The following is a 27,298-nucleotide window of genomic DNA, read 5'->3' on the forward strand; positions in this document are numbered from 1 at the left end:
GGATGATTGAAATGTAAGGCTATTACAGCTAGCGTAACTGGACGCCTTTAACGTTAGCGGCCAACATGGCGGTGTTTGACGATATGCTTCTTGTTGTGAACGAGAAAGATGGAGTCTGGAATATTCTTGTTTGCTAACTTTAATGGCTACATAGCTGCGCAATTTCATAAAAATGTCGAGCTTCGTGTCAAAATAAGGAACAGCTATGTGAATTTTAACCTGAGATGTTTTTGTGTGTCGAAACTGCCTTGAAGTTTGCTAGCCAGTATTTCTTGACTCTTCGTCAGTGTCGAAGTTGAAGCCATTTTGCTAGCTAACTACGTGCATATTAGTCCATTATTGGAAGGATAAGCTTACTGTTGAATCAGTAGACTGTTTTAAGGCTCATTTCACATTATTATGACAATGGAGAGATTCCACCATTTTACTCAATCGTTTGATTACCTAAAGTAAAGGTGTTAAAAGTCTACGTATCAATCTTGTCTTCAGGGACTAGGAAATGCCATTAGCTTGTTACACAATAGATTTATCCGGTTAGCTCTCGTTAGTTGTACCCAAGGGAAGGGAACAAAGTCGCGTTTGGCTGTTAATCTAAATGTCCAAATGCAGAACGACACTCTGTGTTAATGTATGGTCCATTGGGAGCCTTATGTCTCCATCGCCTCATTCAAGCAGTGTTGTGGTATTTGCATATTTGCTGAAATGTTTGTGTTGACCCTCAGTGCATGTTTTTTATCCATACTTTAAAAGGAGTGTACGTTGAAGCTAGACCATGGTTGAACTACTTCTCAATATCTGAGTGTGTGTCATTTGAGGTAGTGTTTGTTTGATCTTAATGACTATGTACCTGTGCCAATACACCTTGTCATGCTGTGTTGCAACTTGTACTGCCTTTTTGTGTTTTAATAAAGACACTGAACCAAAATGATGGACTGTGGGATTGTTTATTCTTTGGTAATCAAACCAAGTTAATTGTAACATTTTAAAGTAAAGCATTCATGTTAAGTGGGACTACTTTGTATTAATTTGCTGCTACCTGCATGAACATGCCATTATCTGCTTTTGGCAGGCCCAGCAGAGGAAGGCATCATTCAAGCCCAGAAGCAAAGATATATGCCACATCTGCAGTATCCTTATGTTCTTAAACCAGGCTCTGTTCTGAACATGGTCTGTTTTTATTTTAACAAACTGAAAGAAAACTGTGTGCATGCTAGGTTTAAAATGCATGGAGGAATGTGACAGTAAATCACTTTGTTCCCCATGTGCCATGCTATACCATTGACTATACAAAGGATTCATTATTGACCAGCTGGCTCCCTCCTCTGGCTCATATGGAGAATGATCGGCGTTGCAAAGACATTGCACAACCACATTGTCAATGCGGAAGTGAGTCCCACAAGCCTGTCAAAAGTGCTCCCTCTACTGCTCCAAGGAGGTTAGTGCACAGAGGCCTGATAGTGTCAGCTGTAGTTTGGTATGAATTCCTTACATGTTTTGAATATTTGTATGATGTGATGAGAGTACTGTCAACATCAGAAGCAGTTACCTCATCTTTTCTGACCATTTGACATAACTTGTGAAATTTATATTGATATAGCTGGAAAAATCTTGAAGAAACGCCTTGATAGTCCTTTAGTTTAAAAAGTACATAGTACGTGCATATCAGTGTAGTCTTAGTACATTTACCCAAGAATTTGAGTTATGTTTACATTTTATGCTTATAAACATATTTACGTCTACTACATTTCAATATTTCTACTCATTTATGTATTATTTATAGTTATTAACTACTTTGCAGGTTTAGATCTAGAGAAGAAAAACATTCTCGAAATATGATTTTCTTATAGATGACATGATATAAAATAGATAAACTTTGCTCAACCATGTTAGTTGATCAGTGATAATCACCCCATAGTATGTAGTAATAAAACACTCAAAGGTACAATCTGCTAGAACGAGTACTTCTTTTAATACTAAGAAAATACTAATATACTGAGAAAAAGAAAGATCTTCACTAACTGATTTATTTTGTTCTATGCCTAAACAAACAAAAATAAATAAATAAATTCACTTTGTTTTCATGACTAAATAAACAAACTGACCTTAAAGGACAACAGAATTTCATACTGTTTTGTTTATATGTGGTGGACCCTGCCGCCTTTCTAGCTTCATACCTTATTTTCCTCTGAGAACAGCTTGTTTATTCAGTTACGGAAAAGATAAATATTTCTGAGTTTGTACATGGTGCCTATTTAAAGTAGACCATATTTTGCTGGTAATACTCAAAACGTTTAAACACATAGTTTCCTTAAAGCTTGATGCTTACAAAAGTTGGAAAGGACTAAAAATGCATGAAATAATCAAATAAAAAATATGTCTGTTGTACTGATGTAGTGATAGGATTTGTCATATTTTCAAGCGCCTGTCTAACTGGTCTTTAAAAGTGCTTCATTTAAACCTTGCAGATACCATGAGGCCTACTGAAAAACAGTTAGCGGTTTTGACATTTACCGCATGATCTGTGTTGGTAGATGGATATAGGTCATTTGCATGGAGTGCAGTTTTAAAGCATGCATAACACTGATGTGTTGTTTGTTTAAAAAGTACAGGCTATAGGTACAGTTTCTATAACATCCTGTTCCTACTGAGACTGCTCATATATTAAAATGTATAGGTTACATGTAGCAGCATGCATTTGCCTTCTAGAGGCATTAATTCCTGGAAGGGGTGATGATTCATGTATCTAGGGGGAGCTCTTGTCTGGTGTTGTCAGAGCCTGATGGTGTGTTTTCAGGGGTTGGTGGGGAGTTAAAGGAGGGAGCTTTGTAGCACAATAATGTAGGCGAACGTGGAGGGAGGGAGAGACAGACAGAGCAGATGCAGAGCAGGGTGAGAGGAGCAGACTGTTTATTTATTTATTTTTTTATCTGATTTACAATAAAAAGCCTAAACTATAAATGCCTCATAGTGACTCTTAAAAAAACAGCATTCTCATGATATGTATTCAGCTAGGGAGCCATTACACTTGAAGTTTAATTCACCAAAAGAAAACACTTGTTTTCGAAAAACAATTCAGCCACTGTTTGTGAGCGTGGATAAATTTATCCAAAATCGGAAAATCAGGGCAACATGTCCTGAAGGTGTGATGCTGTTCTTTGGGAAAAAAACATTGCTGCAGACTGTAGAAATTGAGGTTTTGTGGGACTCGATAAAGTTTGTAAAACAGATTCCAGGCACTTGATGCTGTGATGATCCACTTAATGTGCACCATCAAACAATAGACAAAAAAAGCTTGTCATGACTGTCCTATTTGTATTGCCTGTTATTATACGAACAAGATATAATCAGTTTGAGGCTGTATTTCCCCTTAAGTTATGCACCAGGATGTTGTTTTGTAATAAAAATGGGTGACGCAGGGTCGGAGGCATGCTCTCACTGAGAGCCCTGTGGAACAGGCCGGCCCATTTCTGTCTGCGAGAGAATGTCCTGTTCTCTGGGTGTTTGTTTTGGCTCATGTCAGCCCCTGCCAAGCGTCTTCATCTTTCTTTTATCCTTCCTTTTATCATCCACACACCCTTTCAGACCTTCCAAATTCTACTCTCTTTTATACAGGATCCTTTGTCGTCGGCGCATTTGTAGAGAACAGACGGGAGTAGGAATGTTAAGTCAGCTTGTGTTTGACACAGAGGATACACCAGAGTTTTGCAGGAGATCTGCGTTTTGTTAAGGTTCTTTCAGCGTCTTCCTGGAACTATCTGGGTGCTAAATTAATTGCTCTTGATCCCACCTCGCGTTGCAATCGGCTTAGTGCTAATCTGGGGTTCTCGCAGTGCAGCCAAGTCTCGCCCAGGCGACGCTGCTGCACCGAGCTGTCCACTGCTCTCTTCTCCCAAGGTTTTGACCTCTGGCACAGACTCCCCGGCTCCCCTTTGCTTTACACCCTATTTTTTCACTACTGTTCTCCTCTCACTCATTGTTAAGTTTCTGGGGAAGCTTATTTTTTTTATTTTGAATCATCTTGCCCTACCTCATTTCTTTGTACAGTCCACTGTTGATTGCTTTTCCTCCCTCACAGAACCAAACCTCCTACTTAAACTCAAAACTTCTTTACATTTTCAGCCTGCTTTCATTTTCCGTCCTTTGCTGCATTTCAAGCCTCAGTGATGGCCACATGCTGCTTGCAGTGGCTCTCTCCTGGCCTTAGCACTCTCCCTGCCTCTTTCTCCTACTTTTTTGTGTTTAGTTTCTCTGCTGTGCTGCTGTTTTGTTTCCCCTGGCCTGATGCCATTGCCCTTGACCATCTGCCTCACTTTCTTTCTTCTCTTTTTCCTTTTTCAGCTCTCCTTTTCGTTTCCTTCTGATGTCAGTGCAACTATTCCTGATGTATTATTTCACTTTGGATCACAGGATAGGTTTACCTTATGTTGTCATTGCTCAAAAATCCTTTGTACCTTTCTTTTTCTGTCTCTTTGCAAGACTTTTTGAGCTCAGCGTCTTTCCGGGAGGTTGTGATTGAAGTGTCTGCGTGCTATTTAAAGAGGCGTGCAAAAAAGCAGGGTTGTTTACAGTGCCCTCAAAATACAGGCTGTCTAGAGACAGGAAGTACCATCGCCCCGAAGCGCAGCAGCACACAGCGTCAGCCAACATGCAGCCACTTCCTCCTCCTCCTCCTCCTCATGGCTGAACAGAGGCTCCAGCAAAACAACCCTCACGCTTATCAGAGAATTATGCACCCCTCCCCTCCACTGCCCATTCTCCTGAATGGCGCACATACGCAGCAGGCTTTTCACCCCACCACCATGTCCTATCTCGCTTTCTCCCATTCTCTTGTGCCTACAGCCACCCCTCCTTCCCTCTGACTGTCTCTCTTCGCCAGTACAGCATGCCTGAGTAGCTGCCTGGAGATGAAGGAGCTAATTAATTTGATTTAGCCGTCCCCTCGCTCTGGCAGTGGAAAAACCAGCCGTCCGCCCCGCCACCTCCCTCCTCCACACCGTATCAGGCACCCCTCCCAGATGATTTTCCACCTATCCTTTCCAGTCTCCTTTGGCAACGTCCACACTCCGAAACCTCTCTTCCTCTTCTCCTTTGCTTTTTCTCTACTGTTACACAACCGTATTTCGCCAGCGGTTTATCAGTCTGATTTTTGAATTTCATGCCAACTGTAACTCTCCTGTGTGGCCTACACCCATCTAATTTCCTTTTTTAGCTTTTTATCTCTTACGTGTGCCCATGGACAGTTTGTGTGACTCAGCAGTGTTTCACTGCTCACACAAACCTGCTTGATATAACTCTGTGCGTCTGTTTCATGGATCTAAAGCAGGCCCATCAGACTTTGGGTGATGAAACTCCATTTCTGTCATTTGATACTCTGATGGATCCGCCCATTGGGTCATATTAGACAAGTTATAACTATATAACTGTCCAACATCACTTGTCAACATAACTATGAGTCCTTCCTGTGCTTTCATCCTGTATGTAGACACATTCTGAACTTTGCAGCGTGCAGGTTGTGGACATCTGCTCAGGATAGTCTTTTATGTGACGTCTGTGTTTTAGTCCTTCGGCGTTGTCTTGCAGGCAAGGGGTGGTGCAGTGTTGAACTCGCTAACCCCTCTACCGAAACTGAAAAAAGTTTCAGGCAGTCTCGGCTTTTTAAGTTTCTGCTCTGCTGTAACTTAAAAAGCTAAAAATGCCTCAACAATTTGTCAGCTTCAACTCTCAGCTCATGGGGAAATGTAGTTCTTGTGAAGCTGCAGCGCTTCATACAAAAGGTCATCGAGGACATAGTGAGAGAGTCCAGTCTTCCATTTTCAGGGGATGGCAGGAAAATTATGTTTTGATCTCTCGATAATGCACAGCAGTTTTTGTTTGTGACAGTGGTTCCCAACATTTTACGTACACTTGGGACCCCTGAAACACTCAGTATGTAATTTCCGCTGCACTGGGTCTCATAATGAAAACAAAAGATGCAAGTAGCGTGGGACCATGGGAGTTGATGTTGTCATTGCTAAACAACCACCATTGGTGTTCCCCTGTGTCGATCGGCGAGGTAATGTTTTAAAGTTTAATCACGTTATGTTTAGTGACATTCACCGACTTCCTTCCTCACTTTGACTCTCTCCCGGAAGTAATAGCAACAAGAGACAACAAATAACTAGACAAAATAAATAATAATGGATGTTTTTAGACATTTTAATGGAGAAATGTTACATATTGTATCTTTAAACTGAAGCAGTGTATTTGCGACCCCCCGTCTCTGGTTGCATTAGCCTACAGGTCTTGACTAGTTCAACCAGAGGGTGAATTTCTTCCTTGTTTAATAATTTAGTACTGTCGAGGCAAAGTTATGCAGTAATTCACAAGATTTAGGTTAATATTGTAAATAAACATCACTAAATTTAACCGTATTTTGATTTTTACTGCGCTCCTATCCAGTTTTCATACCTTAAAGCAACATTATGTAGAAATTGGCATTGTGTGCGATTTGGTGCCCCCCACAGTTTCTGAGTGCAACACCGCTGTGGTAAATACAAGTCCCAGGTCTGTAACAATATGTCAGATGTAATATAGGTGCTAACTACAAACAAAACTCATTACATCATAACGATGTTATGTGTTGAAAACTTGAATCTTGAATTAAACATGTATGTAACACTGTGATACTACGCTCTCACTGAAGTCACGTAGTGCAGAAACCAGTGACGGGGGTGGAGTGGCTGAGACAGAGACACCATTCACCCTATAACAAGACACTGTGCCATCAAAATGATTTAGAAGCTGTAATTTTGAGGTTAAAAAGTTACATAATGTTGCTTTGATGTCATATTTGAGAAAGAAAAATCCCTCCAGCTATAAAATCCCAAAAAAGAAGAATGGCATTGTTGTACTGACCTCTGGCTCGAAGGCGTTAACTCTGCTGCAGTTCTGACCTTGTGATTTGCCATGTTTCCACATGAGAAACAGTGTCGAGGCAGAACTCATAAATATAATAAATAAATATTATATAATAAATATAAATAATAAATGTTTATTACATTTTTACTGGCCCGGTTGAAATCTGCTTCATCTGGACCAAGTTGAAGCCTGGTTGCCTCAAAATCTCTCATAACATTTCATTAGATGTGTTTTCCACACCCCATGGAGTGTCGGGAAAAGATTTTGACACTTTACTGGAAAAGTAAAAGTTTGGATTTTCTTGGAAAAATATACAAAATTGCATGTTTGACATATATCTGGCACATGACAATACACAGTGGGATAGCACAGCAGCACAGGGACCCCGGAGGGGAACATAGAAAAGCATGTCATCTGACCTTTAAGGCTGCATATTCAGACAAGATAGACAAGTGGTTATATAAGATAATTTTTACACTGCTCAACAGATATATATTAGGGGATATCGGTTTTCTTTTTGCTGGTCTTGTGAAAACAAAATCTCTGCTCTAACATATGTGAAAGTAGAAGAACTCTGTGCTCCAAAATGTGAACTGTGAATTGAGAAATGTGAACTTTAAAGGTGCTAAAGGTTTTCAGTAGAGCTTTGACATTCAACCTTTTTTGTGAGTGGGCATTCAATTGTGCATACATCCTCCTTCTTGTTTTATATAAATTTGCTCCACCTCATTTTATGCATAATGTTATATGCTTTATTAGTAGTTAAAGCGGCATTTTGCCATAGCTCTCACCAGTGTGAGGAGGAGCGGTTTGCTTGAAATGTCACTTGAAAGTTCTTCATATGGGAGCTTTGTGTGGATTTTCTGTTCCGTATTGTTGGATCGCTGCCTTGACATTTGTTTTGGTAAACAGCAGAGAGGTGTTAGCTAAGGACATGCACCAGCATGCTCATCTTTCCCCATGTGAAGGAAGGATTCATCAAGTTACTCACTGCACCGCTCCTGTGTCTGTAAGACAATGCCGAGGGCTTAATCGCCTTCTCATCTGTGTGCACATGTGATTACAAATGTAAACATTAGACATGCCTATCTCTACATGTACTTGCAAAAGATTTATGTGCTGTGGTTTCATTCTACCTCTCCGCCCTCACATGTCTGCATACAGGCCACAGAGGCAGGATTTGCTGCGTCCTCGCTGTAAAGCCGCTGCTTCCTCTTTAAGAAACCACTGACATTTGAACCCCTCGAACGTCGCTCGACTTCCCACTTTGATCTCAGCCCAAGTCAGCTGGAGAGCAGGTTAGTCATCCCTTCTTTGAGATCACTGAGGATGTTTACTAACCCTTGAGCACGCCTCAAGATATATTCACACACATGTATCAGGAGGAATTCAGACTGAATTTAGGAAGGAGCAAATACAGTTGACTCATGCATGGCTCCTGATCATTTGACTTTTGTCTTATGCTGTATTTTTCTAAAATAACAATCTACCAAATGAAAGCCAAGCTGAGGATTTGATACTTGATATGCACTGTAAACAAAAAGCTTGTATTGAATTGAACTGCACTAAAACCAAAACAAACTGCAGACATGACTCTGCATTTTGGGGAACTAACAGGCAGTGAACTTTCCCTTCATTATCAGACACAAGACAACTGACTCACTCATCTTTTTTACAGGAACCACATTTAGTAGGTCACTGTCGAGGAAGTTTCAATTTTTAATATTCACAATATTAATGAGGCAATAATACAAACTCAGACATATTTATCTTTTTCATAACTGAATAAACAAGCTGTTCTCAGAGGAAAATAAGGTCCCAGAACACTGCTTGAAGCTAGAAAGGTGGCAGGGTCTGCCACATATAAACAAAATTAAACAGTATGAAACTGTGTTGTCCTTTAAGGTCAGTTTGTTTATTCAGTCATGAAAACGAAGAGAGTTTGTTTAGGCATGAAAATCAATCAAAGAAGGTCTTTCTCTTCTGATTAAAATTTCTTCCCCCAAACTACAATAGTGCACCTTTAAAGCGGCTATAATCAATATTTTTATATTTTAATACGTCTTTCTCAGCTTGTTTCTGCTGCCCCAGCATTGCCAAAAAAATCAATTATAGCTGTTTTAAGGCCGAACAGACATGTTGAATGAATCTACTACCTCATAAAACATGTGCAAAAGATTGTTGACGTCTGTGCTGTTCACATCGGCTCTTCTCCTCCTCTTTTATTGGGCGCTTCGCTACAGCACATTAACGTTGTCAACCGCCCTTCACAGTCGGCAGAAATCTGTTTTGCTTTACCCCCATCATGTGTGCATATGTATCCTCACACACACACACACTCAATGTAAGGACCCACTTATGAAAACATCCTACAGCCCTGCCAGTGAGCAAACACTCTGCAGGGTGTAGAGGAAGTTTTTATAGTTTTCTTTTTTAAACAATCAGGAGTGCTGTAAAGAAGAAAAATTTTTTTTTGGACCACATCCTATATTTATATAACTAAATACATTTCAGTCAGAGAAGGCCTCAGACTGGATTCAACACTGATCTTGAGACTTACAGGGTTTTTTTTTCTCTCTTTGGAAAACTCTTTGGTTAAATATTGGAAGTCTTGGTGAGCTAATGGTTTAAATTTTCCACCAAGATGGCTTCCTTAGTTCCTCCATCTTTGTGTATTCAGATGTGTGTGTCGCTTGGCAGCGCAGCATGAAAAGCCATGATCACGTTTGGCCAAACATCCATGAAAAGGGACGGCTGGACGACGGGGGTGCCTCTGAATACAGAGTTTGTGGCTGGCTGCAGCCACGGGACAATGCCAGCACACATGTGTGTATCGAGCAGCCACACTCCTGAAACACAGACACACACACACACACACACACACACACACACACACACACACTATTGTCTTTGCCAACGGGCAGTCTGCTTCACACATAACCCCCTCTTTCTTTTGCTCTGTCTTCTCACACAGACATGTTACTTGTAGTTTTAATTGTCCTGTCCTGAAGCCACTCACGACTGCTGTCATGTGTCCCGTCTGCACACACCCTGCATGCTTTGAAAACGTGCATGAGTCGAGAGGACGCGCGGGGGGGAGAGAAAAAAAAAGTTCGTCCAACTTGAAGAGCCGGAGAGGTCACAGGAACAACACCCAATCCCAGAGCGGTTCCCATGGAGACAAGTGTGGCAGCGTACAATGAGGGTGAGAGAGAGTGATGAAAGAGAGGGGAGAGAGGGAAAGGGCAGGGGAAGAGTGGGAGGAGGGCGGGTTGTTGGCGTCAAGGTTCAGTTGGTGGGTACCGGGGGGGGAGTCAGGGGGGTAGCAGTTCCACTCAAAAGGACAGTGGGAAGTATGATGGTGTCCTGGAACATTCTTCCACCCCTCCTCTCATTTTTCTGCCCTCCTGTTCCAGCTGATAGAATCCTGATCTAAGGCAACCGAGTGGCTCATGACCGGCGGAGGGCGAACAGAGATATGTGGAATTTCCACTGACCATGACGTGCGTGGCTGAGAGCAAGCAGAACGAAGAGAGCTGTTGCTGTGAGGCATTTTGCATGGATACGGATGAATCAGAAGTGATTTCCAGCTGCAGGCCTTGACTGTGGCGCAGGCAGTTTAGTTGTTCTGGAGCTCGTCACCAGTAGTTTCAGTTAAGCCACATGTGTCAGACACAGATATACACGCTGACCTAAAAGCAGTTAATTGGCATGACTGGCATCGTCGCTGATAGCACTTGAACCCTTTTAGCTGAGGGCGCAGACAATCGAATAGTGCCCATGCCCCAGTTTCTGTCCCTGTGTGTCCACCTTTACTCCCCTTTTCTCTTTTAAAGGGGCACCCCACTGGTATTTCACATGAAGATCAGTTTACCCGTCATGAGGAGTACTGCTCAGCCTGTGAAAACATAATGTCTGGAGGGAGCTTTCTAAAGTCAGAGAAAATTAGATCCTACTCTGGTCGGCATTTTGGGGCCGTGATGTTGGCACAGTGGTAGAAGACGCAGACAAAAATCTTGATCCTCAGGCACGCTGTGATTTCCAACAATAGACAATTTCGTCCCTTTTTACTTTTGACGCATTTCAAGTGCCATAAACTACGTGCATTAGCATGTGAGGACTCAATTTGAAAGTAACACCCATTTGCGTAATCTGATGCCACCACCATTTGCAAGTCGCTTTTGTGAAATAGGCCCCTGGCTTTCCTGTAACCAAAGGAATCCTCAACAGCATGCCGTGTTTGATAAGCTGTAAAAGTCCTTTTTGATACTACTATTAACCGCTGCGCAGTGTTTTGGCTTTCAAACACATGGACTCATCATTCTCAATGGTAACCCCAGACCTGCAAAAGATCTCGCAAGAGTGATCCAAACCATAACCTTCCCCCAACCCCAACTAAGTGAAGCCATACAAATCTCGAGAAATGTGAGACTTTTGTAACTACGGTTAGCATTCAGCATTGACCACCTGCTATCTGCGGTCCTTTTTGGGGTTTTTTCACAAGTACTTGAAGGGAGACGCCCCTACCAATGTAGCATGTTGTGTTGTTTGCTACTTTCGATCTGAATGCCCTTCGAGACCAGAAAACTGAGGAAGTGGAGTGTGACAGATGACTGTGTGAGAGACTGCAATTGAAAGATGCTATCAAGTTGCATCTTGGGAAATATCGAATCCAGCATCTATGATGCTCTACCCACACTACGAACTTTAAGTCAGGATATCTCGGCCTCTGCTGCATCGATTTTGACCATTCTTTTTTTAATCCGTCTCTCGTAAGTCCCTGAATTTTATCAGAGCGCTGTGCTAAATCACTGGAGTGCCCCTTTAATGCCTCCATTTTTCCCTCAACTTCACTTGTTTCACAGAATGCTCCCATCCGCCATTTGACTACCGCCAGTTTGTCGTCTCTCTGTCTCACTCTCTCGCCATTTCCCTCGCTCACTCCCCTCTCACTCCCTGTCTGTGTGTCTCTGTCCGTCCGTCCTTGTGCCCAGGTTTTTAGAGTTGGCGTGGTTCCTGTTTGTTTTCAGCCATTTTGGGGACTTGCAGTGCTCGTAACAAACTGCTTAAATGGCGTCCTCTTGCTTGCTTGCTCTCCCACTCTGTCTCCCTCTGCCTCTCCCTCCCTCTCCCTATCGCTGGGCTTTGTGTATATAAAGTAGTGTGTGTGTGTGCATGTGTGTGTGCGTGTGTGTGTGTGTGTGTAGAGAGAGAGAGAGGGAGTGAGGGAACAACACTTCCAAATAAAAAGAAGATTGGATTCAGTGGGGGGGGGGGTTGGTTTGGAGTGGGGGGTACATGCAGAGGGGGGGATTCACTTGCTGGAAAAAAAGAGCAAAAACACTAAGAATCGTGTGTCAGAAACTGGAGTGAGAGAGGAGAGAGAGCAAGAAAAGGGGGAGTGAGTGAGAGAGAGCAAGCAAGTTCGAGTGTGAGAATCGCTCCTGCCCTCTGTCTTCACACACTGCTGCCTGTATGTGTGTGTATGTGTGTGTGTGTGTGTGTGTGCACCGCCTCTCCCTGCGCTCACCCTCTCTCTTTCCCTCTCTCTCTCTCTCTCTCTCACACACACTCAGACGTGCGCATACACAGACCGAGGGGGAGAGAGAGAGAGAGAGAGAGAGAGAGAGGGAGAGGGAGAGAGGGAGTGTGAGGGGAGAGAACACATCGCAGCAGAGATGCAGCAGGAGGTTTTCCGAGGTACGTTCTCTTGTATGCTTGCCTTCCTGAGAGACAGCCAGAGAGAATAAGAGGAAGAGAGGCTGAATTCTGTTGTTTTCCTGCTTGTTTTTCTGCTTCACTCTGCTGCTGCGGCGGCAGCCGCTCCGCGCGTGAAGAGGAGGAAAAGGTTTTTATTTTACTGTGCGTGTGTTGGGGCGTGTGTTGGTGGGTGTGCGCATTTATGCAGTGTGTGTGTGTTTGTGGGAGCGTATTTATGTGTGTGTGTCTGTGCTGGGTCTGCCTGTGTGTGTGCGTGTGCCAGTAACAGGCCCTGTCTCCCTCATCCTCCCCTCTGTTGCTGGCGCACCACGCAGTTCTTTTTCAAGAGCGATGACTCGTTTCGAGATTGTGATGAAACTTTTAATTTATCGAAGCCTCTCGCGTCTCTGTGATTCACCACAGACGGGGGGGGGGGGCGTCCAGCACACGTCAGAGCAGATGTGAGCTTTTGTTGTTGGGGTCCTAACATGGTGGGCCGGTCTGCCACCCCTTGCCCATCAACTTACTACTAAGAAGAAGTGTTTTGAAGGAAAAACTTGTATGCAGGCGACAGTAAACATCTCTCGCTCCAGCGACTGGTTCTGTCTCTTATTTCGGTTTTGGGCCGCCCAGTTTTGTCCTCCATTTTACCAGCCTGTTGTTGTGCTGGAGGTTGTCTCTCGTAGAGCAGCAGAGGGCATATTGATGTCACCAGCCCCGTTGTGGCTGCCCGGAGCCTTACTTTTCTTTTCCAAAACAACAGAGCATCTGCTGCCAACTACTCCACATTCCTGCTTTTCACGGATGCCAAGCCAAGCCCCCCTGCATTCAATGTATGGAATATATGATCCACACTGCATCAGGGGTAGGGGTCATAGGTCAGGCAATAGGAAGTGTAGCTTCTCGCTGCTCTGTGGTGTCACATAGTTGATGTTGTCACAGTGTTGGCAGCCTTTTTATTTTGGTTATTTATCTTTCGTCAGATAAAACACATCTGCTGTATTTGTATTTGGGCCGTTTTTTCTGCCCGGGCATGAAGGTGCTACCATGCAAGTTTTGCAGAGTGCAAAACCAAGCTGGTTGGCTCTGTTTTTTTACAATGCCACAAACATAAAGGATGTGGACATATTCAGGAAACTGGTGCAGCATCTTCTCTAACCCAACATGCAGTTTAGGGTGACTGTCGTAAAATGCCTCAGCCTCGCTAATAGTAAGATGTTGCTTGGTTGTTTGAGACTGAGAACTCCAACGGGGGCTTTCACGCCCCCTTCAACAGGGACTACGTGTGAAATTGAAAATGATTTTGGGGAAATTACCTCAAAAAGGTCACCGGTGTAGTGTTACTGCTCTCCAGGGGTACTTTTTTCGGCCTTGCTGTTTCCTAATGCCTCCCATGATTCTGTCGCAGGGAGCAGAATTATGGGAATTACGTGCTGGGCTGAGAGCTAACAGAGCATGGAGAGTGTGGCGTTCAGGACATGGGCAGGTTCGCTGGTGCATGGAGCGGCATGCGAAAACACCACGGTACGACAGTTTACACGTAGGGAGGGGGAGTTGAGGGGGCATGCAGTCAGTCATGCTGAGGGGGATCTGAAAGACAAGGAAACCATGAAATGTGAACATAGGAGAGACATGTTTGAAGTTGCCCCCAGCTCCCCCGCTCACACTACCACAACCACCTCCACTCAACCACTCCCCGACCCATACCAGCTTCCCTCACCTCCTCCCTCCTTCTCTCCGTCTATCCCATCTGGCTGGTTCCACCACGCTCTTGGCCGGGGGGTTGTAGAGAGTTCAGTAGCTGCTCTTGCTAACGATGCCCCCCTCCCACTCACCCACACACACACCCCCTCATATTCGCACACATACACCCTTCTCTTTACAGACCAACTGCTGCTCCGATAGCCGGGCCCCTCTGGCTGCCCCTCACTGGGGAGAAAGCCCAACCAACACCTTCCTCTTCCCACATGCTCCTCGCCGCTGGCTCGCCGGCTGGAACACCGAGGCCCCCCACATTCTGCCTTGCAGGCACTCCCCTTAACCCCTCACACACACACACACACACACACACACACACGCGCACACACCCGAGACGTCAGCACATGACTGCTACAGATACAGTTAAAGGATGATTCTGGTTTCTTACAACTTATTTCGTGTTTTTCAGCATTTTGGCTCCCATTCCTGTTAGTCATAATAACACTGCACTCACCAACCTGCTAAAATAGAAATGAGAAGAAGAAATATGCTAAATACAGATTGACGTCCTGGTTCCGCTTTGACCTACAATACTTAAAGGTTAACTCCACCAATTTCACACATTAAAGTGTGTTTACAGGTCTTGAAGAGTAATACTGCATATGTGAAAAAAGCAGTTAAAAATGTTTTGTGGCTCCAGAGGAAGCTGGATGTTATCTGATAAATTGCCTAATTGGTAATGTAGGCACCAAGTTTTGGTCAAACATTGCACTCCCATATCCCTGTTGGACTCGTTATGGATAGTTTAAAAACAAAAGATCAAAATCAATACAGCAGAATTAAAGATATCATCCTTTTTATTCCACATATTTTTCTTTGTTTACAAAACCTGACGCTGTTTACCCACGATGCAACTTAGACACTGAGTGACATCACTTGAGGAAATTTATCATATTACATGCAACTTCATCTGGAGCCACAAAAGACTTTATTCTACTTTTTTCACATATATAGTAGTACTCTCCAAGACCTGTAAAAACGCTCATTTTTAGGTTCATAATTTTAGTTTGGGTTACCACTAGAAAGGGTTTAAATAAGGTATTTCCCCCTCTGTCTGAAACACTGTTTTAGCTTCTGTCTCTTTAAGCCCCGAACTCTTTAACTTTAAGTCTCTATGAAAATAAGTTGTAATCAACCAGAATTATCCTTTAAGTAGAGTTTGCTGCAAAAGAGATGGCTTGATTTTAGCTGTGCTCTATTAAATACATTTTAATGAGGCTTCAGTACAAACGTTAGCTGTTTGCATTCATATAAAATGTGAAAGTATATTAAGCGGCATTAAAACAGTATTAAAAATGTAATTTGCCATGATCAGACTTTAAATCCTCAATTATAGTTACAGTGTATTCGACCAAATACCTTAAAACAGCCTATTTTAGAGTCATATACGTTTCAGTTTGCATGCACTTTCTCTTTGAAGTGCATAAATATCACAATGCTTGTGGTTCGATTTTTGTAGAATTTCCTTCTCAGAGGGAAGATGGCAAAACGGAAAACAAAACAAACAAGCATCGAATCCTAATGCTTATTTGTCTGTCAGCACAAGTTTCAGTGTGGAATAAACAGATTGCTCAACGGCTGGTTCAAGGCCTTGAGCTGGCGTACCAGCCAAACTCCTCTGCCGTCCTGCCTTATGTTATGCAAGTCCACTTTAGCAGTAATGTTCCTAGTGACTGTTTAAATTCAGTGGATTACTAACGGTTTCCAAGGTCACAAAGTCATCCGTGTTTCTCAGATGCTCGTGTCTCAGAGTCAAATCGTAAAACTTCTGCTGTTATGAATTAGATGCAAAATTCAAGCAGACAGTATGTTAGGATTAATGAGCCAAACAGTTTTAAACTATTTGTTATAATTAATTGGTTTTAAAAGTTAGACAAAGCTGAGGTTGGCAAGTTTGTGCTATTTCTAATGATTTAACATTAAATAAACAAATTCCCAGAATTAAAAACCAGCAGTGTTTATTTTTGCCTCACATCGGTCATTTAATATAGAACACAAATTAAATCTGTGTGTGACTAAAAGTATGCCTCTGTTCCCTCTGCCTGTCAGCGAAGTGACTATGTCTGTCGCTTCATGAGGGCCAGTGCGTTTGGTATTAGTTGTTTTATGTTTTACGTGAGTCTAGTCAGTCATTTGTCTTGCATCGGCTGAGAACCTGTTCGTGCTATGCAGTTTTGTAGTGCAACAAGCGTAAATAGACGAACACTTCATAGGCTGACCAACATGTTTGTTTGCTCAGAACATCCTGTTGCAGAGAGGTGTGGGAACACTGTTGCTGTTTGTTTTGATTCTGCTTTAGGGTCCCTTTTCACATTCATGATCACGTTTGTTTGTGTGCCCGCAAGTCGTACAAAAGGATGTCTGTGTGTTGATGTGTGCTTCCACTCATCTGCGCAAATAACAAAAAGTGTTTTTCTGCATGTCCTGTACAATTTGTGCACACATTTCAGTGTGTATGAGTAACTCCGGCACATTTAAAGCGTGTTAAAAGCTGCCTGTCACAGTCAGACAGCGCGTCGTGCAGGCTGTGCTTGTGCAGCGGCTGCGTGCGTCACAGGGAGATAAAGAAAAGAGCGAGGGGGCGTCATACGCATTTTCCTGTCCGCCGCGCAAGCATCAGATGAGATGGTGAAATTTTTAGCCTTAGCGCTGTCTCTCAGTGTGTCCGCCCACTTGTAGCAGCTTGCCATAAGGGATTTCCTGCACAACATCTATCGCTCAGCAAATGTGAGTGACAATGACGGCCTATTTCAATACAGAGCAGCAAAATATGGCAAGCCTGGCGAGACGGTATTATGCATCATGTTTTCAGATATCTTGAAAAGGCATGAGCTGGTTTGTTGTCCCTTAACAACAAAAAGCATGTGTCACTGCTTGCGCTAAGTACGTCATTAATACACACTCGTGTTTTCCTTTTGTTGCCTGCACTTCATTCCACCTGTGTCCTCAGTCTCAGTGTTGCACTCACACTCACCTTTTGGTTTTGAATGTCATTTACAAGTGGGCCTGTCCATGTTGAACTACTTTGTTTATGCCTATCTGAGTATGAGTGTACGTACAGTGCTGTTGTGTACACATGCATGTTTGCTTGTGTGAGTGTACATGTGTGATTATATGTTTGTCTATGTGCTGGGTGTTTTTGTGTGTGTTAGTGTTTGCCTGGGCTCCTGTCTGTCTGACTGTGCAGTGTGTCTGACTGTTCCTGTTTCAGCCCACCCTCCTCCTCCTCCCCCTTTCTCCTTCTCTCTGTCTCCTGCTCTCTCACTAACCCTCACTCTCTTTCTCTCTCCCTTTTTCTATCACCCTTTCACTCTCCCTCATCCTCACCCTCTCTCTCTCTCCCTCCTCTTCCCTCTGCAATAACAGTGCTGACCTAGTTTCTGCCTGTTCTGGGCTGCCTGTGGAATTTTACAGCGGCCTGCCTTCCTGGCTGCTTTGCTGCTTGAAAACGCAGGCAGAAAAGCATGACTGAGGATTTTTCTTCTCGTCGCATCATTATGGCCTTATACTGTCTCCGTCTTTCTCCCCCTCCCGCAGACCTAAACAGATGCACCCATTTTAAATAAGTAATAACGGCAAATTGCCTCTCACGCGGAAACCTGCAGCTATCTTACATATGGAGAAATTGCAGGAGGACTGCATGATCCGCCACCATGGCAGTCGAATTAGAATGGAAATGAGAATAGCCTGTCGCTCATCTCCTACAGCTTAGCTGAGATTGTACCGGATGCAGAGGGCGGAAAAACACCCCTTCTCTGTGCACATGCATACAATCTCCCTCCCTTCTCCTCTTCCCCTCTTTCCTTCCCTCCCGTCTTTGCCTTCACAAATAAATGGTTAGAGTCGTGCCTGGCAAATACTAGCCACTGCCAGGAATGGCTAACAAGGCTCTTGCACAAATGGCTAGAGTGTGGGACTATTTTTATGTGCGTTACGTGCCATGAATCTAAGTCAACACTATTCTGAATCTTGATTAAATCTGAATGCCTTCCAATTAGGCATAGGGAATGTTGTGTCACAGCCGAGAGGGAGATGGATCTCTGGAATGCCTTTCTGAAGGCTCGGTTGTGGCACGCTGAAATCTAAACCAGCACTGCCGCAGATTCATTCCTTCCCCCTGCCCTCTCCCTCCTTGCACTCACCATTCCTGGCTGAGCTGTCGGAGTTCAGCATTGCTGGGGCATTTAGTTTTCTTTTCCGTTTCTCAAAGTGTTCCACAAGCGTCATGACTGCTACTGCAAAATCTTTGGGTGAAATGATAATTCCTTGCTTTGTGTCGATGTTAAAGTACATGCTTTACATTTATCTAAGGATGTTTATAATGCTAATACATTATTTCTTTTTTCTCTTTCAGATTTCGGGGGCTGGTCATGGTGTCCGGTGAGAAGGTGTGGGACCCCCTCCATGCGGGCCTTATTCAGACGAGTCTGAGTGAGCGACACCTGGATGCTGGGCTAAGTCCTCTCTGCAACTTCACACATTGTGCAACTAAGGACACCACGTGCCACCAGAGTCAGCAGTCATCACCTTTGTCTTCCTTGTTAGTGGCTGTAGAGACCCTTCACCCAGTTCGGGCCTCCTCACTTTTACACAGAGAGATCGAAGGACTACGCAAACCAGTCTGCTGTCTTGGAGTGGCCTCTCAGCCTGAAGAAGAGGAGGAGGAGGAAGGGGAAGCTGAGCAGTTGGAGATGAAGGGTAAAAGGCATGGAGGCCGGGGAGAGGCCATGATGGAGGACAGGCTGGAGGACATGGCTGATGGACCTAAAAATGCAAAAATCACCCTAAGCTTCCCACTCAGTGCCGCCCCTCTTCCAGCCTCTCTGACATCTCCAAACCATTGTCGCAGCTCCTCCTCATCCTCCCCTTCCCCCCACCGACGGCGGCCATCCTCCAAGAGTTCAGATGAGGCATCGCTGTGGAAACTGGATGCTACCATGGACGTAAAGCACAGACCTTTTAAGCCCCCGAGGCATGACAGCTCTCCGTCCTCTTCACCGTCCTCCTCCTCATCTCCCATGACTGTTCATGCACTTATCAGGAAGGATATAAAATCCCCGCCTCCTCTGAAGTGCTCCAGACTCAATACAGAGACTCAGTTTCACAGGTCACCCCCGAGATCCTCCAGCGGGTCTTTAGGGGGTGGTTATAGCAGTGATGGATGGGATGAGAGGCACAGGTTGGCCAATGGTACAGCCTCACCCTCTCAAACTGCCCAGATCCTCTTTAGTCTGGGCTCATCAGCCTATCAGAGAGGAGGGGACGCAGAGAGGAGAGAGAAAATAACTGGAAGACCAGCTGGGAAAGTGGGAAGCCCTCATGGACCAAGTCTTCATCCACCCACCCTCCACCTCCCTCCCCCCTTACCACCACCCCCTCCTCCCCCATCAGAGGGTCTTACTGCACCCCCACACTCATCCTCCTACTCCCCTACCGACAGCCTGAAGCCCGAGCTGATCTGCGGCGTCTGCCACCGGCTTTTCAGCTCAGCCTCCTCCCTGACGGTCCACATGCGGCTGCATCGTGGCAGCCGCGCCCTCAGTTGCCGTTACTGTGGCAAAGTCTTCATCCACAGCAAGAGACTGCAATCCCATGAGGCCGCCTGCAGGGTGCCAAGCCTACCCTCCAACAGCCTGGGCCCTCCTCCGCTCACTGTGCAGCCAAAGGAGGAGCCGCTGGAGGACGGTGAGGTGAGAGTGGAGGGGGGAGTGATTGTGGGAGAAACAGACATCAGTAAGGCGCGGCCAGGGAAGAAAGCACGGAGCCTCCTGGCACGTATCCAAGGTGATGATGCAGCAGCCACAGAGATACTCGAGGGTGATGAACACCATTTTGTGAAGGTGGTAGATGGCAATGTCATTTACTTCTGCTCTGTGTGTGAGCGTTCCTACATGACTTTATCCAGCCTGAAGCGTCACTCTAATGTGCACTCATGGCGCCGCAGATATCCCTGCCATTACTGCGACAAGGTCTTTGCCCTGGCTGAGTACCGCACAAAGCATGAGGTGTGGCACACAGGAGAGCGACGCTACCAGTGCATCTTCTGTTGGGATGCCTTTGCCACCTATTACAATCTCAAAACACACCAGAAGGCCATTCATGGGATTAATCCCAGTCTCATCTCCAGTGAAAAGACTGCTAATGGGGGTTACAAGCAGAAAGCGAATGCCCTCAAGCTCTACCGCCTTCTCCCCATGCGCTCCCAGAAGAGACCCTACAAGACCTACAGTGACAGTTTGCATAATGGCCTGCTCCTGCCACCAACTGAAACACCTTCCCTCTCCCTGCCTGGCCTGGGCTGTGCTCTGGGCCCTGGGGACCTACAAAGCCTCATCAGTGGGGCCCACCCTCAGAGTGTAAAGCCTGACCCAGATGCCTTCCCCGATGGCTTCCCTGTTTCTGTGGCTGAGCACAGGGACCTCTCCACACTAACACCCCTCCCCCAAACGGACATGCCCCAAGTTAGAAAACATGACAGTGAGGCCCTAGAGTTGGAGCAGGGTAGAGGCAGTGGCAGCTTCAAAATGTCTAGTAGCAGCAAAACCAAAACTCCCAAGAGTGGCAGAGGCACAGAAACAAGCATGCCTTCTGTGATAACATATGGCCATACAAAACCCTCTGTCATAGTTCATGGAACAGCGGTGTCATCCTCTGTCATTGTGCACAGCAACCAGGTCACCTCTGGAAGTGAAAAAAGCCCGTTGAACAGCCCCTCCCCTGACAACAGCAGCAGTCATACTTCACACAAGGGCAGTCCCAGGCTGATCAAAACACAAAGAGATAGTGCAGATAGTCATAGAAAGAGGTCAAGAGACAGTTCAGATGCCACAGAGGAGCGCTCAGGAGGTAGACAGGATGCAGAGGCAGGCAGATTATTTCACAAATCACGCAAGTCCCACAGCAAAAGTGAGATCTCTAACTCTAAGCAGCTGTCAGCATCTGTAGGGTCACAGGTCAAAGAGGCTGGGCCACTGTGCCAGATCACTGTACGTATTGGTGAGGAAGCAATAGTGAAGCGCAGCATCTCTGAAACAGACCTTCGAAGAGACAAGAGCCTTTCTCCCCCGAAAACCAAACGGTGTGAGACATCATCTATGCGGGAAGCCAAGGAACCACGCCATTCTCACTCCCACCACCATCACCATAAGCACCGCCTCCACCGCAGAGCCAGTTTGGAAGAAGAAGAAGGTGAAAAGGAAGAAGGGGAATGTGAGGAAGACGAGGAGGAGGAGGTCAGGAAAAAGAGCTCCAAATCCCCTGATGAAGTGAGGGAGTATTACTTCCGTCGGGAGGTTCGCGAACAGGACAGCGACCATGACACGCAGGATAATTTATGGCGGCCTTACTACTCCTACAAGCCTAAGAGAAAGGCCCAAGCACACCTACAGAGGGTCAAGAGCTGGCAAAGGAAACTGAAGTTCAAGCGTTCCATTCGGCTGAAGAGGAGAGCAGAGAGGCTCAAGAACCATGTGAATAAAGAAACAGATAAATCACAGGATGAGGAAGAGGAGGATGGGAAGATTGAGGAAGCTAAAAAAGCGTCAAAAGCTAACAGAGACAAGGGAGAGAGGAAAAAGAAAGATTATCTCTCCGCCCCTTTGAAGGAGAAAAACAAAGGTGCAGAAGAACAAGTTAAGGAGGCCCGTCATGACCTCTCCGCTCCTCCTCTGCCCTCTCCAAAGCCTCCTGTCTCTACCTCAGTGGCTCCTACGGGAATAAAGAGGCGGCCTTGGACTAATGGGAATGCAGCAGAGTGTGGTACATGTGGCCGCTGGTTCTCAAGCCCCAGGAAGCGAGACAAACACGAGCTGAGCCATCTGCTGGAGTTTGTATGCCTCTTCTGCCGAGCCACTTTCCCCTCAAGGGATAAGTTGGAAGACCACCAGAGAGCCCAGCATCCCAAGCCTACTGAGGCACCCTCTGTACCCCCTAAAGTGGCACTTGGCGAACAACTTGAAGGGCTTGGGGTTAAATCTTTGCCAGAGATGGCAAAGTATGATGAAGAAAAAGGAGGGCAAGTAGGCTTAGTAGGGAGTAATTCTAGCCCAAGTCGCCTAAGCAGAAGAGCATTATCACGACACACCTGTCCACAGTGTCATAAGGTGTGCAAGACCTCTTCAGCACTGACTCGCCATATCCGACGCCATGAGTTAAGCAGTTCCCCAGAGAGAGAAAAGGAAGATAAAGACTCAGAGCCAAAAACAACAGAGAGTGTTGTTAACACTGTTAGCAGAGACCTAGAGACTGATAAAGGACAGGTTCCCAGTGCTCTCTCTGTTTCAGTTATCAGTTATTCAACACCAGACCCACCCAGCAGTGGTGACTGTTTGGCATCACAGCAGCATAAAGACCATCTCAGCGAACTGACAGATGAGCATCACATGTCAGAATTCAGCAACAAACCTGAATTGACAGAGCTCACACATCCAGCTCCGGAGAGAGAGCCCAGCCCACAAATTGCAGAACCCCCATTAGAAAGCCCAGTAAACCTTACGCCAACTAAACATGATTTCACGCCTGCCACACCCTCAACTCTCCAAAGTGTGCTTGTCATGAACGGACCTGAGTGTCTGGACTACCGCACCCCCAGCAAAAAGAACCTCGACAGCCAGATCCACAGAATACCCAGCCCTGTGCACATCGTGGCATCCACCAACACCTCTCCAAATGTGCCCATGACATCACAGACCAGAATAACCACTGCTGCTCCTCCTGTTTCCATGACAACAGCTCTCATCTCTGAGGGGGGATTCATGAAACGGGATGGGGTCATTATGGACAGAGAGAGGCAGGGTGGGAACAGTATATTTCTACATGGAACTTATGAGGAACCACCTCTGGTCCAAGATCTCAGAGTTCAGTCCCTGTCCAGGAGTCCCTCTCCCAATGAAGCACAAGACCTGACCATGTCCTCTATTCTAGCTAGAGAGAGGGAGATAGAGAGGCAGAGAGAGAAAGAGAGGGAGCTTGAGAGACAGAGAGGAAGGGAAAGGGACAAAGACATGGTGACAGAGAGAGAAACAGAGATAGATAGGGGCCCGCAAATGAGTAGAGTTGCACATGCCCCAGAGGACCAGATTTCTCTGCTGGTGCCTAAAGAGGAGCCCTTGAGCCCTGTGCCGTCCCCCCAGCATATCCCCACTCAAACCACTATGAATGGACCCTCCTCACACAGGCACACTCCCAAGTCCCCCTGTCGATCCCCCTCAACTATCGGACTGTTAGCTCAAGCCAACCGACAGGTTCACTCCACTTCACAAGGACTTGACAGGCTCACACTGCCCACAGGAGCAGCTGGTGCCGGTGACCGCCCCTCTGCCCATGCTCTGCTTCTCCCCCGAGCCCCCCAACCACCTGAGCCTGAGCACCAGGACACTGTTTCTTCCAGAGATTCCCAGCAGGGGGACACCACCCCAGTGGGCTACCCTGCCCAGAATTATCCCCTACCCCTTATCGTGCCAGACAGCTACCGCTCTGGTAAGAAGCAGGAGGACAATCTGCTCATGTCCTCCTACCCCGCTGGAGCGCTTCCCTTTGGCCCATTGGGAAAAATGATGGTCCCTAATGGCGGGGACCTGGCTAAGCTGCCATTTTATCCGGACCCTTACCAGCTGCTCTATGGGCCCCAGCTGCTGGCCTACCCTTATAACCTGGCAGCTCTTCCTGTGGCTTTGAATATGATGGCACCTGGAGGGGACAAGGTGGAGCCTCTGCCTTTCCTCCCTGCCATCTTCAACTACGCAGCCGCTGCTGGACCCTACATGGGTGCAGCCCCTCACCCGCTTGTGGCCAATCCCAGCCTCTACAGCAGCAGCAGTGGCAGCAGCAAGAAGCAACGAGACAGCAGCGGCAGCAAACCGTAGGACACAGAAGCACTCTAAGGAATATAATTCAATGGGGACTGCCTGGCCTGTTGAGGATGGGAGTGGGAGGGGTGCGTGCTCACTGGGTCACTGAGTACACTCGCACAGCACCCCTGCCTCTTTTTTATTCAGTAGAGATCAGAGCTAGGCATTGAAACAGGAGTAGGATGAAGGGAGAAGGAGCAAAGAAACGGGGAGAGAGGCTGATATTATAGTGACGTATCATCGCTCCCCTATCTTTACTCTTGCTCACCTTTCTCTGTGTGTCTCCTGTCTTGCTGTAGTGTGTCGTAGTTCTAGAGCTTGATTAATCTTCCTCCCTGACTCATTATATTATCTATAAGAATAAGAACTGCTAACAGGGTGTGTGTTATGTGAAAAATTAGTTCAGTCTGCTTCCCTTTATAGTCACCGCATAACAAGGATAAACGCTCTTCAGGGAAGGCTTGTGTGGGCAAGGATAAGGGATGAGACAGAAGGGTCCTTACTCAACACAGTTGGAGGTGGCGCATCAAGCAACTCAAACCTTGCGTGTGTTTGTATGAGCAAATGCAGGTGTATCCTGTTGTTAAACTGTCCATGAAAGTTATATATGAGCATGTACATGCACATGTATAGAAGGATTTGTGCATGCAGAGGTTGGCTGAAGCAGGTATTACTGCGTATCTGGGAGAGTGTGTGTGTGTGTGTGTGTGCGTGTGTGTGAGTGATGAGATGTGTGCGTGAATGGCTAGATCATTCCGTGTGAGACGCACATAGCATTCCTACTCTAGTCGGAATAGCTACTGTAGGTGTAGAAGTGCATTTAGAAGTGATTCCTCATATCCAAATCATTAAGAAGTCACTGCTATGGCTGGACGCGAGTCTATGACAATGACAGATCATCTGAGCTTCTATTGTCTCAACTAACCTGGCGACTTTGTGGCCAGATGACACTGTAGGATCTGTATAGCATTCACCATAGTTTATACCTTATGTGCACAAAATAGAGAAGTAGTGGTCACTTAAAGGGGACACTTGTAGCTGCTTTGGATATGTAGCTGGCCACTGGGAGAGAATTAAAGGTTGGTAGACCATTGCACTTCCGTTTTTCATCTCATTTCCTTCACATAAAAAAGGAAAAGAATAAAAACCAGTCAGCCTTCATCTTGCGTAGCCCTTTCCTCTTTGATTGAAAGAGTAAAAGGCTCCATTTCCTACGCCAGGAAGAAGAAAGCGATAGCAAGGAAGGAAAAATAAAAAATGGATTCAGGGTATTGAGTTATTTCTGGATAGGAAAATAAATATATGGGCACAAAACTGTTGGACTCTTGAGTCAGAAAGCCCCACAGAAATGACTTTGGGGACAAAAACATTGTCCAGCTCCCCAGCTGAGGGGAGATTGGAAATAGCCAGAACTATTTCCCCTCCTGCCCCATGTGTCATATACTAAGAGGTAGGAAAAAGGCTGAGCTTAGCAGCCAAAGTGGTGGCCGAAACTCCCCAGGTGCCCTCCTGGGGGCCTTTTTGTTATGTGTAATGTTATCTCTATATGTTTGTTTTGTTAAACTATGTTGTTGTTTATGTTGTTTAGCCCTCTTACCAGATGAAAATGGCTTCAGTGAAAAGGGGGAGTAAACTTAAAAATATGAATGTAAATTTAGTCATGAGGTTAATGAAGTACAGCTGCATTAATGGTAGAGTTGGTTTCAGTTCCTTTTTTGTTTCTGTTTTGACACAAATAACCTGTTAAAAGAACCGTATAACGTCTGGTATGCATATATACAGTAGTCCTAGGAACATGTCAGTAAACTTGGGTTCTGTATCCACAAAGCATGAGCAACACTTGCTTCCTAACCGTTTATATCCTCAGCAAATCTGGCATTGTGCGCACAGCTTTTGTTTCCTCTTATATTTTCTGCCCTCTTCATCTTCCATATCTCTGTTGATATTTTTTTTTTTTAATTCATTATAGACCGCAGATTGGAAATATTCCACGGAAGTATCTGCCACGTCTCAGTCACTATATCGGAGCTGTTGAATTATTCCTCTGCCCTCAAGCAAACACTCGTGCACTGCACCTCCTCTGAATGAAGTGCATATGTTTCAGTGTGTGTGCATGTGTGTGTGATGGTACTGGGGCGCCTTTAGGTTCAGGCAGGAGTGTTAAAACACAGCGTGACCAACTGCAGGGGCGCACAAGCATCCCCTTGGGTGTGGTTACAAGCCTTTTGCGCGTGGGCGTACGTGTTTCGTGTACGAGAAGTGAGTGACTGCGTGATATGAAAACCAAAATACTGTAAATCTGCCTAAACAGCATACCCCTTGGCAGTGTATGGGCCACCTGTTATCTTTTTTGTTCTTTTCTGTGGGTTAGTTTCAGTGTAAAAAAGCCTTGCTGTCTCCAATAATCTCAAGCCATTCCTGTAGATGGACATGTTTGTGTTTTTGGACCATTTCTTATGCCATAGTTTGCCATCACGGTTATCATACAGACCAAAAGCATGCAAATCGACGTATTGTAGTGACTGGACTGGAATCTGGTGGTAATATACAACTATTTACTGTATGTTTTAGTTTAAATGAATGTGCCTCTGCTTTGATATTTAAATAATTATCTATAGTAAGATGTGATCTGCCAGATTTCAACTGTTAAGGTGCCTTGTTATGGCATAAGAAATTTGAATAGTAAACGAGCATTTTCTTGAGAAACGACAGTATAATTTGGAGATAGAGTTCATGGCTTTGTTTGCTATGAAGCTGTTCATAGACGTAGGGGTGTGGCTAAACTGTTTTGGTATCGTGTACATGTCTAGGGTAATACTGTGCCATATAGAGCCCACAGAATATGTTAATGTTATTTTTAAAAGATGTTTTAATGTTGCCTGATGACTTTGTCTTTAGATTTGATACAAAGGCTTGTAGCCACAGCTCTCCCAAAGTCTGTAGTCTCCTTTTCCCCCCGACCTCCCTCTTGTTCTCTCTCTCTCCCCTCGTTTCCGTCTCCCTTTTCTCTTTCTCTTTGCTGCAATCAAACAAAATAAAGTATTAACCTGATGACCCAATGAAATCAGCTCTAGTCTGGACTCATGTTTTTTTAA

The 27,298-nt window shown here is 45.3% G+C and overlaps 1 protein-coding gene across 6 annotated transcripts; it reads left to right on the forward strand.

The window, feature by feature from the left end:
• The first annotated feature begins 1,354 nt into the window (after nucleotides 1–1,354).
• zbtb4 (zinc finger and BTB domain containing 4) lies at nucleotides 1,355–27,270 on the forward strand. Of its 6 annotated transcripts, XM_084343910.1 has the most exons (3): nucleotides 1,355–1,435; nucleotides 8,062–8,195; nucleotides 18,710–27,270. In XM_084343910.1, exon 3 carries the CDS (start codon nucleotides 18,726–18,728, stop codon nucleotides 24,216–24,218), a length of 5,493 nt encoding a protein of 1,830 aa, XP_084200036.1. In that variant the 5' UTR covers nucleotides 1,355–1,435; nucleotides 8,062–8,195; nucleotides 18,710–18,725; the 3' UTR covers nucleotides 24,219–27,270. The 6 variants fall into 6 exon arrangements, with proteins under 6 accessions (XP_084200036.1, XP_084200035.1, XP_084200034.1 ...); XM_084343909.1 differs by lacking the exons at nucleotides 1,355–1,435; nucleotides 8,062–8,195 and adding an exon at nucleotides 10,082–10,102; XM_084343908.1 differs by lacking the exons at nucleotides 1,355–1,435; nucleotides 8,062–8,195 and adding an exon at nucleotides 12,384–12,597.
• The last annotated feature ends 28 nt before the right edge of the window (nucleotides 27,271–27,298 follow it).

Source organism: Pagrus pagrus (genome assembly GCF_965226575.1).
Source record: "Pagrus pagrus genome assembly, chromosome: 22".
NCBI lineage: Eukaryota > Metazoa > Chordata > Actinopteri > Spariformes > Sparidae > Pagrus > Pagrus pagrus.

Excerpts from the sequence above, each read along its gene's own strand:
- zbtb4 (XM_084343907.1), top strand. The coding sequence starts at position 14,096 with ATGGAGCGGCATGCGAAAACACCACG. Across the intron at positions 14,122-18,709 it reads CGGCATGCGAAAACACCACG|ATTTCGGGGGCTGGTCATGG; the intron begins GTACGACAGTTT and ends TTTCTCTTTCAG.